This window comes from Melanotaenia boesemani, chromosome 16 (genome assembly GCF_017639745.1).
Source record: "Melanotaenia boesemani isolate fMelBoe1 chromosome 16, fMelBoe1.pri, whole genome shotgun sequence".
Lineage (NCBI taxonomy): Eukaryota > Metazoa > Chordata > Actinopteri > Atheriniformes > Melanotaeniidae > Melanotaenia > Melanotaenia boesemani.
This window is the reverse complement of record NC_055697.1, coordinates 2,054,151-2,073,994: the sequence shown is the minus strand read 5'-3', so window position 1 is coordinate 2,073,994 and position 19,844 is coordinate 2,054,151. Positions and strand designations below refer to the sequence as shown.

General features: G+C 42.3%; 1 protein-coding gene across 5 annotated transcripts; it reads right to left on the bottom strand.

The window, feature by feature from the left end:
* Nucleotides 1–262: 262 nt before the first annotated feature.
* On the bottom strand, nucleotides 263–16,478 carry pitx3 (paired-like homeodomain 3). 5 transcript variants are annotated; one of them, XM_042009718.1, is made up of 4 exons: nucleotides 16,253–16,478; nucleotides 11,059–11,176; nucleotides 6,295–6,500; nucleotides 263–2,249 (listed from the first exon to the last, which is right to left on the bottom strand). In XM_042009718.1, the coding sequence occupies exons 2-4, from the start codon at nucleotides 11,165–11,167 to the stop codon at nucleotides 1,680–1,682; spliced, it is 885 nt and encodes a 294-aa protein (XP_041865652.1). In that variant the 5' UTR covers nucleotides 11,168–11,176; nucleotides 16,253–16,478; the 3' UTR covers nucleotides 263–1,679. The 5 variants fall into 5 exon arrangements, with proteins under 5 accessions (XP_041865652.1, XP_041865655.1, XP_041865653.1 ...); XM_042009721.1 differs by lacking the exon at nucleotides 16,253–16,478 and adding an exon at nucleotides 14,902–14,971; XM_042009719.1 differs by lacking the exon at nucleotides 16,253–16,478 and adding an exon at nucleotides 13,595–13,761.
* Nucleotides 16,479–19,844: the final 3,366 nt, after the last annotated feature.

Sequence of the window (19,844 nt, the reverse complement as noted above, 5' to 3'; positions counted from 1 at the left end):
ATGAAAATGAAATGCAATGAAGAATACTTTATTAATTCCTCAAAGGAAATTATAATTTTGAGTTAGGTTATTTTCTTTTAATGCAATCACAGCTATTTTTCTAAGTTAATTTATATGTAATTATTACATTATTAAAAATAAATACAATTTCTTTATTATGTTTGAACCAAAACTTATTATTTTTCACATTTATTTCTTCATTCATTCATTCATTCATTCATTCATTTATAATTAAAATGGTCTTGACAGTATTAAGTTCAAAACATTGATCTTATAATTGTCAAATTGTGAATAAAGATGAGACTGAAGATTATGATGTAACAATTATTTTAACAAGACAACAGAAAGGATGAAAATGTGATAAAGTGTTTCTAGGGGCCGATGGGGGCCGATTAATGGGCTGCTAAGCAGGGGTTTGTGGCTTTGCGGGGGCACCTTATGTAATCCTGGCACCCTTTCAGCCCCATGCAGCCTCTGTGAATTCCTGCTGTGTCACTGGATAGTCTGCTGTTACCACACAGAGTGTAGGTCAAACATATCGGAGAGCAGCCATCAGGAACATCTATATCTTGCCAATCCTCTCCGTCTCTCTGGCCAACTACGATCTGTCACTGTTGCCATGGCAGCGACTTTTAGCTTCCATGGTGTTGAAGCTGCGGGAACATCATGCAGCTGTAGTCATGAGCGGCAGATGGGCGCTGAGCAGGGCGTGTGCTGCTCTGTTCAATGTACAAGTCCATTTTTGGTTCATAGAAACATCTTTTAATTGGTTCTTTAATGAGACAAAGCAGGCTACACCAGGAAAAAGCTTGTTTTTTGTTAAAACAACTGCACTCTTACATACATTTTTTACAGTTATTGACTCCCTTTGTATAACACCACACAAATCTATATACTCAATGGCTTTTTAGTGTTTAACTTGAAAATGTCGCTGATATTCTGGCTTGTGAATTGCTAACTGTGTGATTTTAGCTTGTTTTTAGTTTTTTGCTGTGTTTTTAGCCCCCGCTAAAGCTAAAGCTAAAGCCAAAGCTAGCTTTGGCTTTAGTGGGGAAGAGGAGGTTGCGTCCTCCACTCCCCCGTCCAAGCTGACCTGTGACCTTTCCAGAGGTGAGAGGAATTCACAACAAAGTTTTAAGTTCCTAAAAGATGTGCTCAGAGTAAATCGACCTAGGGTCTTTGCTTTTGAAGAACATGCTTTTCTCAGTTTTAAAGTACTACATTTTTCATATATTTTTTGTCACATACAAAACAGAGAAAGTCCGTTATATACACCCTCCATTTCCGTCACATTTGCAACCACAGGTCCCTCTTCCTGCAACAGGGAAGTTTATGGGGCCAAAATGTTGACCGAAAGTCCAATTGAAGCATCCTCGGTTTCAATGTGTACTCTATTCATGCAGTTCAAAGGAAGGAACATCATAATGGACATAAATCTTCAGAAATCCTTTGAAGCGGTTGGTCAGTTCAGCAACAAAATCTCAAACTGGAGGAAAATTCTTCGAAGAGCGGTGGTCCATCTGAAGATCTCTGTGCGTTGTGTCAGTTCTGTCTACCATCAAAACTCAAACTGCACATCCAGCAGTTCAGAGATGGAGCTGAAGGGATGGGAAGTGGGGTAAAAGTGGACTTACAGCTGATAGTTTAGGTTCGGGGTTACAACTGGAGCTTCTTCTTCTTCATACCGGCCGGTCGACAGCATACTGGCAGGGGCTGAGGTTGGACACGGGGTTCTGCACTGCAGGATAAGCAAAGTTGGTGTGCTGCTTGGCTTTGAGCCGCAGGCTGGCCAGGCTGGAGTTGCAGGTATCTCTGTACATGTAAGGACTGGCTGTGGTGGCGTAAGGACAGGTGGCCGCGGTCACCGCCACCGAGTTGAGTGCTGTGGGGCTGTTGAGGTTGTTGAGGTTGCCCAGGTTGTTGAGCCCAGTAGCAGGAACTCCAGCCACTGCTGAGGGCACCATGCTAGAGGCCATGTTCATGGAGGGGATGGAGCTGGGGGGGGAGAACATGGGCTGGGATGACAGGGGGCTTACATTCATTGAATTAAAGAATGGGAAGCTCTTGGCAGAGAGCGGGCTGCTTGCTAGACTCTTGGTGGCCCAGTTGTTGTAGGAGTAGCCTGTGTACATGTCGTCGTAGGGCTGCATGAGTCCGTTGAACTGAGCACCAAAGCCATTTTTGCATAACTCTGCCTGCTGGTTTCTCTCCCGTTTCCTCCACTTGGCACGCCGGTTTTTGAACCATACCTGGGGAAACCAAACGGAGAGATGAAGGTGAGTGTGTTTGGACATGGATGAACACATGGATGAGATGGATGAACACAACAACCTGCAAAAAGCTCCTTGAATTTTCATTTTCATATGGAGATTTTTTGGGGATAAAACTCAGAAATCCTGATGAATTGTGCTGCCCAAGCATCAAGCACAGTGTTTTGCATGTTTTCACCTGGAGCTTTACTCATAATTTAAACTCATTTAATTTTTGAGAACAAAGAAAGAAAAATATCACTTATTTTACTTAGTGAGATATTTTCAAATGAATGTTTCCTTCAAAAACTGAAGTCAATAAAGTCTAATTCTAAAATACATCCAGTCAGAGTGTCTTAAACCCTCTCAAATGATTTCAGCAATATTGTGTGCATAAGTATCCAGAAATCTGGAAAGACACAATGATCCCAGAAAGTAAGTTAGAGTGTATCATCAAACACTCATATTAGGCTGGGCTTATTAAAACTAATCACACTTATTTAAATAGTGAGCTCCCAATGAAAGAAATGTCAGGGAAGGGCAATCTTCACATTTGTCATTTTATGGTCCTATATTTAGAGGATATGAGTTGGATTAAAGCTTCAGTGGAAAATCTCAACTGAGTGGTTTTAGAAATGAGAACAATTTCCCTTGTGGGGAAAGTTCTGGACAAACTTTGATTTTCATATATTAAGAAAAGTATTCACTCCTGACAGAATCCTTCTGTTTGTCTGTTAAAACTTGCATATTTGTTTGACACGAACAACATATTTTAGGTCTTTAATGCTGGGAAGCTGCTCCTGTTCCTCCTCTGCCTCCTGGCACACCTGCTGTGTACCACCTAATATTATGTGATCAGAGCCACAAGGATGTTAAAACGAACGAAGCTGGGTTTTCTGCTCGCTGCAGAAACTCCACTGAAAGCCAGAGATTCGCAGTCTTTGTTGGTTCATCTGCAGATCAGCTGTATTTTCTTTCCTGTTCTACAGCGAGGAACCTTGGAGTTATACTGGACCAGGATCTGTCCTTGGACTCACATATAACATCTTTCTAGGATCTCCTTCGTCCACCTACATAAGACTCCCAGAATGAGGAGCATCCCGTCACTGACTGATGAAGACGAACTGGTCTGTGGATTTGTTCCTTCCAGGTTGTACAACTAATTCTTGATTATTAAATGATGAGCAGGGACCATATCCTCTCCATCAACTCCCTGTTAAATCCATAATAGAATTTAAAATTCTTCTCCTCCTTCAGGTATCAGACCCTCTCTGTGGAACCAGTTCCAAGTCTGGCTTCAGGTATCAGACCCTCTCTGTGGAACCAGCTCCCAGTCTGGCTTCAGGTATCAGACCCTCTCTGTGGAACCAGTTCCCAGTCTGGCTTCAGGTATCAGACCCTCTCTGTGGAACCAGTTCCCAGTCTGGCTTCAGGTATCAGACCCTCTCTGTGGAACCAGTTCCCAGTCTGGCTTCAGGTATCAGATGGATGGGTGGATGGCTGGATGGGTGAGTGGGTGGGTGGGTGGATGGATGGATGGATGGATGGATGGATGGATGGACGGATAGATGGATGGATGGATGGGTGAGTGGGTGGATGGATGGATGAATGGACGGATGGATGGGTGAGTGGGTGGATGGATGGATGGATGGATGGATGGGTGAGTGGGTGGGTGGATGGATGGATGGATGGACGGATAGATGGATGGATGGATGGATGGGTGAGTGGGTGGATGGATGGATGAATGGACGGATGGATGGGTGAGTGGGTGGATGGATGGATGGATGGATGGATGGATGGATGGATGGATGGGTGAGTGGGTGGGTGGGTGGATGGATGGATGGATGGATGGACGGATAGATGGATGGATGGATGGATGGGTGAGTGGGTGGATGGATGGATGAATGGACGGATGGATGGGTGAGTGGGTGGATGGATGGATGGGTGAGTGGGTGGGTGGATGGATGGACGAATGGATGGATGGATGGATGGATGGGTGAGTGGGTGGATGGATGGATGAATGGACGGCTGGATGGGTGAGTGGGTGGATGGATGGATGGATGGATGGATGGATGGGTGAGTGGGTGGATGGATGGATGGATGGATGGATGGATGGATGGATGGATGGATGGATGGATGGATGGATGGGTGAGTGGGTGGATGGATGGATGAATGGACGGATGGATGGGTGAGTGGGTGGATGGATGGATGGATGGATGGATGGATGGGTGAGTGGGTGGGTGGGTGGATGGATGGATGGATGGATGGATGGATGGATGGATGGATGGATGGATGGATGGATGGATGGATGGATGGATGGATTAAAACGATTAAATGAAATAAAATGAGAATGACAGGTGAACCAGGTGAACCTTGTTCATTTGAACTCTATGGACTGAAAACAGTCTTTTAGCAGCTGATCTGAGCAGCCTGGAGGATCATAGAGGACCACAAGCACTGAAATGTTTCAGCACTAGACCATTTAAATCAGCAGTATTTTTATATTCCAACTCATTTAGATTTAATTAGATTGAAATTTAATAAATTAAATTCTGTTATATGGATTTCCACAATCCTTCCACTTTTTTCCTTTGCTGTTCTTTGCTGGGTTTAGGAGTTAGAAATGAGGGTTAGAATGAAGATAGATGAACAAGCTGACCTATTTTACTCTTCAGATACAGACAAATGTTTAAAAACCACGTTGATTTCCTTCAGTCATCTCCACAGTCTCCGTCCCGAGAGACCGGATTAAACGTCATCGATAAGTTCCTCCTGACTGCAGCTCTGGTGATTAAAAACAGCTCCTGACCAATCATGTGAATCGGGCTGACAGGTGACGTTTCCGGGGCAGGCAGGACTCTGCCTGCATGCACAGCTTTAAAGAGACACTGATGGACATTTGGGGCAAGACAATGTGCAGCTTTCAAAATAACAGCGGAGAGTGCGCGCTATGTGACCTTTCATCCAGCCAACATTAATTTGATCCATTACTTGTCAGGCCGACCAGAGACTGTATTGTCATCCATCAGTGTGTGTCCTCCTGCTCCATATAGCCGCAATGAGTAAATCTGGGGTGTGTCCACATTCAGCTGCACCTTTGACATTTAAGTTTACTGAGTGGACTAAATAAATCATCTTCTAATGCATGAAACTATTTTATTCAGCCGTCACTCATCCTTATATCAAAACTAACCCAGTTATTGTCACATGTTTCATTTCCTATTTCTATGTTATAATAAATTCTCACAGTTTTTTTTATGATTATTTTGGCACAATTTTAAAAACATGGCGTTCTTCTTTCTTTACACAGTTTGCACAAATACACATCAAATTAGCAGAAAACAAACAACCTCATATTATCCAGCTGTTTTAAGTTTTTACACACTGAAAACTCTCGTAGAACTTTGACTTTCCTCATATTTTCTGTGCAAGCTGCATCCCATCTATATCAGGTAATGAAAAAGTAATGATGGAAGAACTGTCAGGAATGGGAACCAAAAGTTCTGATGGAAGCTGCTGATTTACTTTACTGGAGGAAAACAGACGATCCAAACGATGAACGCCGCCGTTTGTCTGCTGAGATTTGGCTGCATGTTTGAACTCCAGGTGGACGTGTTTGACCCCCTGTGGGTTCGTTTGAAGCGCCAGAGCTTTGCAGCAAAAGGAAAGGACGTCCTGATCTCTTCCTGTGTCACAAATAATGTTTTACAACGAGGACGAGGCTGATGTTGAGTTTTCAGTTTAGCAGATCTGGGCTGGTGCTTTGTTTCATGGACGTAAGGTTTTGCTAACTGTTAAATTATTTTTATTTTAGTGGGTAAATAATCAGAAAACAACTGTAATTTGATAAGTTTATAACCAAGATAATAATCCAGGAATGTGGAGTCAGGATAAAACCCCCGGATGAAAGTGGAAAATTTGATCAAATGGAGGAAAGCTAATAAAGATCATATCCTCTAGTCTTTTTTTTTTTCTTCTTTTATTTTACCAAACAGCTGGAAAACAGCTTCTTCAGCATAAATAAAACCAGCCTTTCTGTACCCACCCTGACTCGTGCCTCAGTGAGGTTGGTCCACACAGCAATCTCCTCTCTGGTGCTCATGTCTGGGTAGCGGTTCCTCTGGAAGGTGGCCTCCAGCTCCTGGAGCTGCTGGCTGGTGAAGTGAGTCCTCTGCCGCCGCTGTTTTTTCTTCAGAGATCCATCCTCAGCACTGGACTCATCCAGCTGGTTCTGCTGGGATTTCTCTGTGTCTGCAGGAGGGAAACAGCTGCCATGAGGCCGAGGCTTTCAGCTGAGAGGACAGTTCCAGGCTAAAATCTGCACCATGTGCAGAATTTCAATTTTATTCTAAAGATGTGCAGAAACAGGTAAAGAAATCAGTAAAATTAGGCAGCAAGGTTTTTATAACTAAGGTTATAAAAACCTTTTCACGTTTATCACTTCTCCTCCGGGTGGGAAGCTGAAACACTAAAACAATCTGAAGAATGACTCAACCATCATTTCTTCATGTAAGGACCCAAATTACATCTGAATTACAGGGTTTTTGTTTGTTTGTTTGTTTCAGCATTTGAGAACTGGGTCAGTTTTTTTAAACACACACACACAGATACACACACAGAGTTAGCATTGTCATACACCCAAGTAGCTGAACCCGTCACTCACATCTATACAGTTTCTTTTGTAGTAGAAACACTTTTTTATTGTTTTCACATGAATTACTTTCAACCTTAATTTGAACATTTCTGAGTTTCCTCCATGTGGATGTGAAGGTCTGGAGTCATGTACCCACGAAGGAAGGAAGGAAGGAAGGAAGGAAGGAAGGAAGGAAGGAAAGAAAGAAAGAAAGAAAGAAAGAAAGAAAGAAAGAAAGAAAGAAAGAACAGGCTTTTCTCGTGGATCTGAAGTCTTTCTCTTCTACATTTAAACCAGATTTTATTTCATTTTTTTATTTTAGCTGTTGCTCAGCAGGCAGACCCTCTCGGGTTGGTGGTTTGAGTCCAGGTTGGACCTCAGGGGTCAGAGCCCAATAGCTCTGCTAGAGAGTGTAGCATCCCCACGCAGACCCGGAGCTCTGTGGACACTATTTCTTACTCTTCTTCTGTTATTTGTGGGAGTGGTGTTAACACACCAGTTGGCTTTTTATCGAGTCAGAAAACTCAGATCAGACATGTCTGCACACCTTTTGGCTCATTGCATGGCCAGTGCTTTGAAACAGGGAAGGGATGTCATAACACACCTCTCTTCCTCCTGTATGTCAGTGTTTTCACTGCATACAAATAAATAAAGTGAGGGACAAACAAACTGGAAATCTGGGTTGTCACTCAGCCTCTGGAGAGTGGTTTTACAGCCTGCAGAAAACTTTTCATTTTAGAGTTGAAAAAACACAAAGGGACTAAGGAAGGATTTTGAAAGGATCTTGAAATTGCACCTAAATATGTAAGAAAACTAAAACAACATGGAGCAGGTGAAGATGAAACAGCTGCAGCATCTGCTGTCCTCCAAATGTTAATGTTTCAGTATGTTTAGTGAAAGCTCACATTTCCATCCATCAGACCATTTTAAATGAGCTTTGGTCCAGAGAAGATGGTGCTGTTTCTGGATTTCTCCTCAGCTTCTCCAGTACATGATAAAGCTTTAACCTGCTGTGTCTGTGCAATTTTACACCGAGGAACATTTTTCTGATACTATTCCATCATTTTTAGTGGCATAACCTCTCCATCTGAGAGACTCTGCCTCTCTGAAATGCTCCTTTTATACCAGTCATGTTACTGACCTGTTGCCAGGTAACCTGGTTAGTTGTCAAATGCTCCTCCAGGTGTTTCTGGTTTGTACCAGGTACTTTTCCAGCCTTTTGTTGCTCCTGTTCCAACTTTTTTCAGCTGTGTTGCTGCATCAGATTCACTATCAGCTCATATTTTCATCACATAATGTCTCCGTTTCATCCTCTGATGTCCTGATTTTGTTAGATTTGGGGTTATATAATATAAATATTAATGAATTATTCATTATATTGTGTTATGTATGTGTGAGAATTACACACAGGTACAAATTAAAACTAAACTAAATGGGATTGTTTTATCAGAAATGACTGAAGTGGCCAAACCTGAACACTGCTCATCTAAAAAAATATCTTACAGCAAAGTTTCAAAAGCTATAGGACCTCAGTAACATTTTATAACATTAATTTAACACATAAATACTACAAACAGTCCATCTTAACCACAAAAACCCAAATTCAGTATCTCACAAAAATATATTTTTTTTTGTTTCTCGAGTAATTTACCAAAGAAGTGGCTCAGTTTAATTAATGTCCCCCTGTATGGCTTACATACAGAATAATTCACCATAAACTAATTGTTTAGTGTTGTAGATGATAAACGTGTAGCTCATTTAAACATTTTAGCATTTTATTGCCTGGTCTTCATCTCCAAATGAACAGCAGCTGATCATGGATGTGAAAGTGCTGGTAATTCTTCACCCTGCTGCATCAAAACAATCCAGCTGAATGTATGTGGACAGTTTTATCCAACCAAACGTCAGCTGACGTCCCTCCCATGGGCTTCAGAATGAGGAGAGTGACTGCATTACATCCAGAGATGTCTGGGAGCGGTGAAAGACTGCATTCTGCCCACAGCTCAGCTAAATTTAAAGGCGCACACATCCATGTTGTGTCTGTCAGGGCTCCTCTCCGCCACATCTGACTCCCGCAATTTGAGGACCTCACAGAAAGAAGTGAAATTAGTTGGCGAGCTAATCCCGTGGATCAGGCTTTTGTGACTGGGGCAGGTTGGGCTCTGTTTGGCGAGGGCTTAGCTCTCTGGGAGCAGTTCGAAATGATCAGCAGGGTTTAAAAAGAGGCTCCGCAGGGCCACCAGCAAAACCAATAAGAGCCAGGCTGAAGCTGTTATCTGGCAGTAAACTGACACTGGGTAAGCCGTCACTTAAGGCCAAAAGTCTATAACACAATACAGAGGAAAGGGCAGGCCTTTTTAGAGTGATGCACTGACCAACAATAGGAGCAATCTGACTGATAATGTGCCGACATGACGAGAGGTCAGCTTCTCCGACAACATTCAACCAAATACATACATGAGCATCTTTATAAATGGGAGAGGAATGTGGTTTCATCAGGTTCAGATGCAGGTATTTTATCCCCAGGAAGGAAACTGTTTGGTCACAGAGCTCCAGATGAGATCGGGTACACGCTTTGTTCATGGCAGAGTTTTCAAAAGCAGCCAGTTACACTTTACAAGAGCTGCTTTTTTTCTAAGAAGAATAAAGTTATTATAGGAGATGATTCACTCCTGCTTCTGCGCCCGGGGCATAGGCGTCAGCTCAGCGTGCAGATGTTTTCCAACCATATTATTCCTCCTAACAATCAAGCCCAGATTTACCACTGATTTCTTTCTTCGTTATGAAGAAAAGAGAGAACACCATTTCAGTTCAACAATTAAAACAAATAAGAAAACCTGAATTGTGCTCCGGTCATATAAAATACAGCAGAGAATTCTTTCATTATCTGGGATGTGTCTCACAAAATGAGTTCCTCAGTCTGCAAACTTATTTTTATCTGTGCATCAATCATTTCTCACAGTATAGGCAAGAAACTCAAGAAAATAAAATTTCATTCCTGCCTAAACAGATTTTTTAAATCATCTTTGCTGTCCAAATCCTCAAATTAAATAACAAGTTCTAAGTTTTTCTTCTAAATATTATTTAGTATATGGGTTAAGTCCAACTGCAGTATTTTGTTGATAATTTCTAATTAGATTATATTTAAAATAATAACAATAATAATAATTAATAAATAAATAAATAGGTTGGAGAAAATACGCGAATCATTCTAAATAATTAAAAAAATGTAAACTACCCCAAGTTGTTCTTGGTTTTATAGATTAGACTAACCCTCTTTTGTTTAAGACTCATGAAATCATAATAACACCAAATCTCTCTCCAAAGTATTTAACTGAATTTCCCGATCACACATTAGCGATTAAAATTAGGTTTATCAAACATAAATACCTTCACGGCGGCTAATAATAATAATAATAATAATAACAATAATAATAATAATAATAATAATAATAATAATAATAATAATAATAATAACCAGCTGATCATTTGGCGCCTCAAACAGAACCAAAAGATCAAACGATGTCGCGTTCAAAGACATGGCCTCAGTCGGAGTTTTAGTACACTATATTGAGAGCATTAAGAAGTTATCAATCAGCAGGCCGCGTTTGTGGGATTACACACATCTGTCGCGTATGTCCGCGCACGTGACTGAACGTGGGCTTCACAAAAAGCCGGCCTGATGAAGGCCGTGGGAAAATAAACCAGAGGTCCGGAAATAAAATATGAATTCACTTTAATGTTTGACAGAATAATACACTGGAAATGCCTTTATAAGTACGAGGCAACTACCTGTGAGGGTTTTAAATATTCTATTATTTATTTATTTGTTTGTTTGTTTGTTTGTTTGTTTGTTTTTGGTTTGTTTGTTTATCCATTCATTTATTTATTCTTTGGACTCTGACGTCCACGAGTAAAAAATTTGCTTATCCTTCTTTTTAACTTTTAATGCTCAGAATTAGAAATAACCTGTTTGGCTGAAACTGGCGCAGATGAGGCTGGAAAGCGGCGCACAGGCCGCCACGCGGCTTCCTGACCTCAAATCTTCAGCGCTTTGTGGGAAAGATTACAGACGAAAAGATGCTGTTTGAGATGCGTCCAGAAAAGATTTTTAGATAATTTTTTTCTGTGATGTGACGGGTGCGCGCGCAGATGCGTGCTGAGTTGCTCACTGACCGCTGTTGTCCTGGCCCTTGCATCCCTGCTCGTGCTGCGGAGTCCCGGAGTCGGAGAGCGACAGCGCCGGGCTGCGGGCTTCACTGTCCGTCAGCAGGTTAAAATCCATAACCAGGCTCTGCAGACACACACACACACACACACACACACACACACGTCAGGCAGCTGATGACAGTTTTTCATCTGAGTTGGACTCATTACAGAAGAAAACATGAATTTATTTAAACATCAACGACAGTCTCATCACGTGTAATGAAGAAGTTTGAGTTTTATCCTGGAAGTGGAAATCTTCCTGCAGGAAAAGGTTTGTTGTTGCTTCTCTCCTGTGTGTGAATGTGTGTGTGTGCTGGATTAAATGGCTGCACTTCGTCCTCAAACACTCGATCCTCGTGCAGCTTCACAAAGCAACTGTTTAAAAAAATTAAAGCAAAGAGCTCCAATTTATGTCTTTAAAACAAAGGACCAACAGTCAAACATAAAACGGTCTCAGCTGGAAGTCCCACACACACACGAACACGTTTCATTCTGTTTGTTTAAAAGCAGTTTTGTACATTTTTTCCTTTTCTCTTGAAGACCCGGCCTCACTGTTCCACTTTTCCTTCTAACACCTTCCCATTCCGACCTGTGGGAAGGAAAATCCACGCAGACGCAGTGTGTTGCGCGTCTCTGTGTCCAGTCTTTCCATTGACTCGGTGTGTTGCTTGTGGTCCTGATCCTGTTTAGGAGGCTGACATCAGCAGCTATAACAAGACCTGTCCCGAATCGCTTCTATTTTGGGAAACACGGGGAGAGGAATGAAGGCCTCACCGTGACATTTTCAGAGTAAATTCAAGCCGCTGAGGTGGAGGTGTTGTTCACGAGCTCCTGAAAATAACCGGCCGTTTATTTCTCTGAGAGCATTAACACCTTGACAATCTTGAAAGAGGGGAGGTGTAAGTATAGCCGCTATGAGATGATTTAAGCTCACAGAATCCTGACAGAAGAGCTGGAACCTTCAGCCAGGTGATTCTTACACCTTAAACATCAGCTGCTGATTATTTTCATTTGCACTTTGTTTTTCTGTTGACGTCAGAAAATGAAGGCCATTCCCTCCAGGTGATCCACCTCAGCCTGGACTGTGGTTGCACGCTTTACAGAAAGAAGCAACAGGACTGCGTTTTCAGAAACACACTCCACCCCCACCGTGACTGTTTCCCCGCAGCCTGTTTGCCACCATGCCAGCCTTTTGTATTCCAGTCACATGTGCCTTTTGATGCCCCCTCCTCCTCCCAAACACACACAACTCAACAACACACTTGATTAAACTTGTTCTCTGAACACCAGACGGCCTGTACTCCTCTAATCAGCCCCCCACCTGCACAACTGACGTAGGATGAACAGATGCACCTAATTCTGGAGTAAAACTTCTTATTCTGGGCAGTTTGTAAAATTTCGCTATATTTCATCTGGTTAATCACAACCAACCACCCAAAACTGTAAAACTGCGCATGCATGACCCGTGCGCAAACTCGTCCTGATTCAAAAGGCAGAGAAGTTGGTTTTGCTTTTATAATCATCAATATTGTTTTAAAAATGTTTAAATTGACCTAAAATCTGTCAAATACAAAGAAGCAGACAAACATCCTTAACATCATGTGCTGCTCCCCCCCCCCCCCCCCAAAAAAGAAATCTCAAAGCTTTCCACGTCATCACACATGAGAGAAATACATGTTATTACTTTTTAAAGAGCTAAAATCAGCTAGAGACGGGCTTTGTTCCCCACTGTGCTGGTTTAGCTCCTCCAGAATGGACTTATTGTTTCTGCCACCGTGACGCTGCATATTATAATTAGAGCTAAAAATCTGACACGTTTCCCCATCACACACATCTGCCGCTTCTTTCACCCCTGAACAGCCCACATTAATGTCCTCATCGTTAATGTGGGCTGAAGACTTTAAAGAAAAGACTCATCTGTTTTTTGTTGAGCATCCGTGAGAATGATGGCCGCATTTCACAAAAGATTAGAAGACAGGAAAATGGGTATTCTGCTGTCAGCCGGAGGCTATCGCTACATCCATGGGAAAAGAGATGCAGGCTCCAGGATAAGGTCAAGTCTCCCAGTGGAGAGATTACCTTGGTAAGCACACTGCCTCTGTGTCGTGGCTTTGGATTAATCAGCTTCTGATATGGTTTTGTGGGTTAAAGTTGACTTTTGGGTCAAAAAGATCAGTTTTCCGCTAGTTCATAACCAAATACTGTCCCCTCCCCTTCCTGTGACTCAGTACCAGCAAACCAAACCAGCGTTGGCTGACCTCTGTCGTGCGTGACTGCGCGTTGATCTTCCATGCGGCTTATTTCAGTCCTGATGTGACATTTCAGAGCCACATGTTCACAACCTGCCACCAATGAAATGCTGCGCTTTGGCAACTTTTTACTGCCTTCTGTCAACTGCTGCAGGGTTCTTTTTCCACGACAGCTTTGACTATGTGACCCCGCAGACATTCACCACAAACACGGTTTACATCTGTAAAATAACTCTGGTCTAATGCGTGTTTACCTGAGCTGAAGCTGCCCTCTTTTTAAAATCCTCCTCAAGCGGGTTCCAACTGTTGGTGGAACAGATGAGTCAGTTCGGGGTACACAGCAACAGCTGCCTCTTTGTGAGCGCGGAGATCAGCGAGATCCAGTATTTTGGTTCGGGAGATGACTGGGAGCCAGTTCTGGGGACTTTATCCACGAGGGTGATGGATGGACAGACGGCCTGGTGTCAATGTGGTGCTGAGAGGCCGGTTGGCTCGGCAGCAAGGGGGTGTGGGGGTGATGCAAGCCAGTCATTTTGTCCAGAACAAGGTGTCAGTACCCCACCTCCCCTCTTCATGCACTCATCAGAGGCTCTATGATTACATTTCCCAGGAGCCCCCAGAACCTGTCCCCCTCTCAGCTCAGCGAGTCCAAGATCTGCGTGAGCTGGAGCTCCTTGAAACAGGCACCTCAGGCTTCATGTCATCCTCACGCGCTTCAGCCCCGCTGGGATGGGACTGTGTTTACTTATGATGCTGAGGGGGTGGCAGGCTCATGAACACAGAGAGACTTATTTGATAAGCAGCCGTTCAATCTAATTTAAATACCTATCTGGTTATGATAATAATGATAAAAACAGAGGAAGCAGCAATCCTCTCATTTTTCGGGATCCATCTGGCGACACGCGCGCTAGACTGCTTGCATTTGCACGGACTGCATGCATTACCCTGGGAATTATTCATAAACGCGTTGAGAATTAATTCCCGGGATTAAGAGTTGATTAAGATGTGTGTCACTTTGCTGTCTGAGAACTTATTAAGGGCCTCCTGGAAGAGGCGGCAGATGGAATTTCACTCCAATGTTTGTAGATGTTAATTTCTGCCCTGCTATAACAGCCATTTGCATATGATTGAGAGGAAGGCCGAGGCGCGCCAGCAGCAGAGTCACCGGGAAATAATTGGCCCTCAGCAGTGATTAACACGGAGCTTTATCACTACCATCAATTCTTCTGGTTTTCTAAATTTAATTTCACTGATTTGACTCAGTCTGGGAGCGTAAAACTTTTATCTGTTAGCTCATTGAGAATTATTTAAATCTTCAACAAATAATGTTGAATTCAACAATTAAATGGTCAAAAATTCACATTTAGGCTCATTTAAATCCAATCTGCATATATATATATATAGAGCTCAAAACTTAAAGTTTTGCAGCTTTTTCGTGCGTAACAGGTTAAGAGGACCATTTGAGTCCATGGCTGCGCATTTTTATGTGCGCGTTCAGCATTCTGGTTTAAAACGCATTTATTAAATCTTCTGTTAATAAACGTAACATGCATGTTCTAACCTGTAAAATCCAGAGAAAGAAGGAATAACCACCAATCTGCGTCGTCAGGACTGTGGTCGTGGCCTTTCAGCCCCGCCGCACACGGCTGACTGATAACTAATAAAAAAGTATTTACATTTACAGCTTGAGGCCAAACGTGAAATTGGAATTAAACGAATCTTATTTCCATATGTCCGGATGATGGGATGGATGCAAAGAAGGCCAGAAAGTGAAGGCCTGCGGAAGGAAATCTGATCTGCTGGTCCTGGAAAGAAAAGTCAAGCTCTGGTGGATAAGTACGGCGTTTTCTTAGAAAATAGAAATAATAATAATAAAAAGTAAATAAAATAAAACACTGTTGATTTACAAGTGTTACATAAAACGGGCTGTTAGAAATAAAGTGAACCTCGCCGTAAATAATTAATCAGGCCTTTTCTGATCAGCTTTTTTTAAGATAAAAGATTAATTTTTATTTCATTTTTATTCAGTTATCTATCTGTATTTACTTATTTATTTATTTACAAGAAAGAATTCAAGCCAATTTTAAACAGAAAAATCTCTTTTAAAACCTGCTGCTGAGAAAGATCCTTAGATGGTTATTCACTTCTTTATTTTTATTATATTATTATTATTATTGTTGTTGTTGTTCTTTCTTTTATCTGCTTGTTATTGTTGTGGAGCTTCTCTCTGAGACGCTGGTTTGCAGCGTGGATTCATATCTATTTTAAAAAAGATGTCAGTGTAAATTTGTCGTATGTGTGGATATGTGCGCGCGCATGTTAGTGGTGGTGAGTGCACAGTTTAGTTTTTGATTGTTCTGTATTTATTGTTGTTTTTTTTTGTTTTTTTTTGTTTTGTTTTTTTGTTTGTTTGTTTGTTTGTTTGTTTTTTTCTTCTTCTTTCTTTTTTTGTCTCTCTCGCTGCCAACAATTTAATCCAGATTCCAGGATGTTTTTTGGAGATGGTTTTCCCTCCACGTCGGGCCCCAGCAGGTCCTGGTCCTGGTCATTTAGCGGTGCCGCAGCAGAGAGGCTGTTATCTGCAGCAGGAAGCACTTTACGCTCCACACACCGTCCTGACCGACAAGCAGGCCGCGCGGACGGACACACCGGGACGGGACAGAATATTCGTCTGCAGGACGACTCTGAAAAGTGATGTCGAAGAAAAGCACGCGCTGCTGCTTTTATGGAAAGTTGTAAACTGTTAAGTTACAACTTTCAGCTTTGAGAACTTTTACACGCGAACATATTTTTTTTATGCTCAGACGATATTCCACACACACACACACACAAGCGGAGGAATTAAAAAGAGAAAAGAAAGAAAGAAAGAAAGACAGAGAAGAAGGGGGAAATGTGTAGTTGAATACACTCACATGGAATCCCGGTCTGGTTAAATTAATCCGTGGAAAGGGGGCAAAGAGCTCTGCTGCGGGCTGATGGCTGTCCTGACCTCAGGTTTGCTGGTGACATGGACAAAAAAGTTCCTGGGTGCGGCAAAGAGTCAAAAAATGCGTGTGCCCGTCAGTTCTCTTTTTCTCCTTCCTCCTCCTCTTCCCTCTGTGTTGTCAGACATGAAGGCTGTGGAGGAGTGAGGCTTGATCCCCATGCAGAGTATAGAGGGGAGGGAGGGGGGCGGGAGTTGACTTCATGCTAAATATTGTGTGTGACAGGTCCACTGTAGGAAGGACAGCCCTCTTTCTTCTTTCTCTCTCTCTCTTTCTCTGTGGAAGCACAACGCACGCATAGACACGTTGATGTAGACACATACCTCTCCAACCCTTCCCTTCCTCCTTATCTCTCTATAAACACCCTGTCCATCCTTCACCAGCTGCAGCCTCCACACTGGCTCTTTCTTGATGTACCTGAACTGGTTTTAGTTTGTAAAAATTGTGGGGCTTGTAGTCCCGAAGCCTTTAGTACAGAAGCTTCTGGCTTTACTTCTCATCTTGAACTTTTAGCTAGTTACTCAAAAATGGAATGTAAGAAAGCAAAGCAACATTTGCTGTGACAGACTTGGACCCTTGTGACACTCAGAGATTCAAAGCATGCAAAAACCTCTTCATCCTCATTTGTGACACAGGCCTGATATTTGCATGAAAGAGTTGCAAAGGAAAGTCAGACCGAAGTAAGTCTGCACAAGCTCTCCTTTGCAAGGAATCTGGTTTAGGGATTCTTTTTAAAATAATTTTTGCCATATTTAAAGTTGAAGTGTTTGAAACAGTTACTGAAAGATGTCCAAATGGAAAGTGCATGTGTTAAAGAAGTTTTAAAAGCTTGGTGGTGACGTGATGTGGACAAATGAATGCTGCTGTGGCTCAGGGAGTTAGAAGAGATTTTTCTCCAACCAGGAGGTCCTGGACCCATGGGTCATGTAGTAAATACTGTAGGCATGAAAGGGGAACAATTCAAATTCAGCTTTCAAAGAACAGAGAAGAAAACAGATGGAGTCTGACTGGATGTGTATGGAGGAGAGATGCTGGAAGAAGGATGCTGATGGAGCTGCCAGAAGTGGCGTCTTAAATTTTAAAAATACTTGAATGATTATCGTAATACTTTTTGATTGGTTTAATTAAAGCCAATCATGTCAGTTCTTATTGTAAATCAATTTAAAATAGTTTCTGAATCACACAATATTTAATGAAAAAAAAAACTCTTAATTTTGAACATTAAAATCTTAATATTAAAAGTTTTGACTAAAACCATCAGATAAACAAAAAAGAGAAAAAAAAAACACTTTTTCTGATGAAATTCATGTTCCAATTTGATATAACTAACTTATTAGAAGAGTTTTACTCCTGTTCAACACGGCAGCATGGAGTCATAGAGACGTGGTGAAGACGACTTGCTGAAGTTCAAACTGAGCATCAGAATGAGGAAGAAAGAGGATTTAAGAGACTTTGAACGTGGCATGGTTGCTGGTCTGAGTATTTCCAGGGATTTCCACCCACAACCATCTCCAGGGTTTCCAGAGATGGTCTGAAGAAGAGAAAATATCCAGAGCAGCAGTTGTCTGGACCAGGAAGCAGCAGAAGACACACCGGGTGCCTCCTGCCAGCTAAGAACAGGAAACTGAGGCTACAATTCACACACACACACACACACTCACCAACACTGGACAATAGAAGATGGAGAAACGTTGCTGGTCTGATGAGTCTCCATTTCAGCTCCACATTCAGATGCTCGGCTCAGAATCTGCTGGAAACATCATGAAAACATGGATCCATCCTGCCTTGGATCAACGCTTCAGGCTGCTGCTGGTGTAATGGTGGGGGGAGATTTTCTTGGTCCACTTTGGGCCCCTTAGTACCAACGTGGCCTGGTTTAACCAGCACAGCCTACCTGAGTATTGTTGCTGACCATGTCCATCCCTTTATGACCACAGTGGAGCATCTTCTGATTCTACTTCCAGCAGGATATTGCACCATGTCACAAAGCTCAGATCATCTCCACCTGCTTTCTAGAACATGACGATGAGTTCACTGGACTCCAACGGCCTCCACAGCCACCAGATCTCAGTCCAGTAGAGCAGCTTTGGGATGTGGTGGAACGGGAGATTCTCATCATGGATGCAGCCGACAAACCTGCAGCAACTGTGTGATGCTGTCATGTTAATATGGAGAAAACCTCTGAGGAAGGTTTCCACCACCTGCTTCATCTATGACACCAGGATTAAAAAGGTCCGACCCGGTACTAGAAGGTGGACCTGATGAAAGGATGACCCGGTACTAGAAGGTGGACCTGATGAAGAGGACGACCCGGTACTAGAAGGTGGACCCGATGAAGAGGACGACCCGGTACTAGAAGGTGGTGCGGATGAAGAGGACGACCCGGTACTAGAAGGCGGACACGATGAAGAGGACGACCCGGTACTAGAAGGTGGTCCTGATGAAGAGGACGACCCGGTACTAGAAGGTGGACCCGATGAAGAGGACGGACCTGATGAAGAGGACGGACCTGATGAAGAGGATGATTAGGGTAGATGGCACTTTTTAATTCTACTGAGGCTCTTTTCCGTCATACATGACATCACTACGAGGGTTTTATTGTGTTAAGGTTTGTGTTTTGTTCCATGTTGGTTTTTTTGTTTAGTTTTTTTTTTTTTGGTTTGCATTTTTTTGTTTGTTTGTTTGTTTTTTTCTGTTGTCATTGCTTTTCTGGTTAGTTTTACTTTCACTTTATAGTTTTTGCTCCTTTTTTTCCTGGTAGTTTTGCTTCTTGTTCTCTGACTCCTACATATGCTCTACAGCAAGCTTTTACTTCCCTCAGTACATCCTGGTGGTGTTTGATCATGTCTCGTTGGATAATCTGCCTCTGCAGCTCTTCTTATTTGTGTAATTAAGAATTTTGAGCTTTGGTCATCAGTAGTCTCCTCGGTCTTCCTTCAAACATGGATCATGACAATCACACTCAAACAAACATATCTGAACCAGTGTGGGGCTCATGTTTTAGACCACCGTCTAAGAGGATCACTCAGCTACCTGCTGTAGACTACGTCATCATAGGAGGATCCCTGGTAAGTTTTTCCTCCTTTTATGACCTCAGATGATGACCTTATGGACTCTGTAAATGTACAGCTCAAAATCCACTGGACATTATGTTTTAACCCTAAACATAAGAGCAAAGTTGGACATTAAGAAACCATGAGGGGAAATAGAAAAACAGAAAAATATATTAGCCACTTTTTTTGATCCTTTTTTGAGGAACTGTGATGTTTTATGCCCAGAGGAGCTGTTTCACCACCACGGACCAAATCATTTTATAATGAGGATGGAATTAAAGAAGCAGCATTCGACTGGTTTATCTCAGATTTATCAGACAATTTGTTCTCATCGTCACACCGTCTCACCTCATTATGTGTTTGGATTTAGAGCTTTCTTCATATTCATTCTACCAAACATCCTCGTATACACATTTATCTTCTGCTATGCAGATGACATCCAACTTTCTGTGGAGTTGGGTTAAACT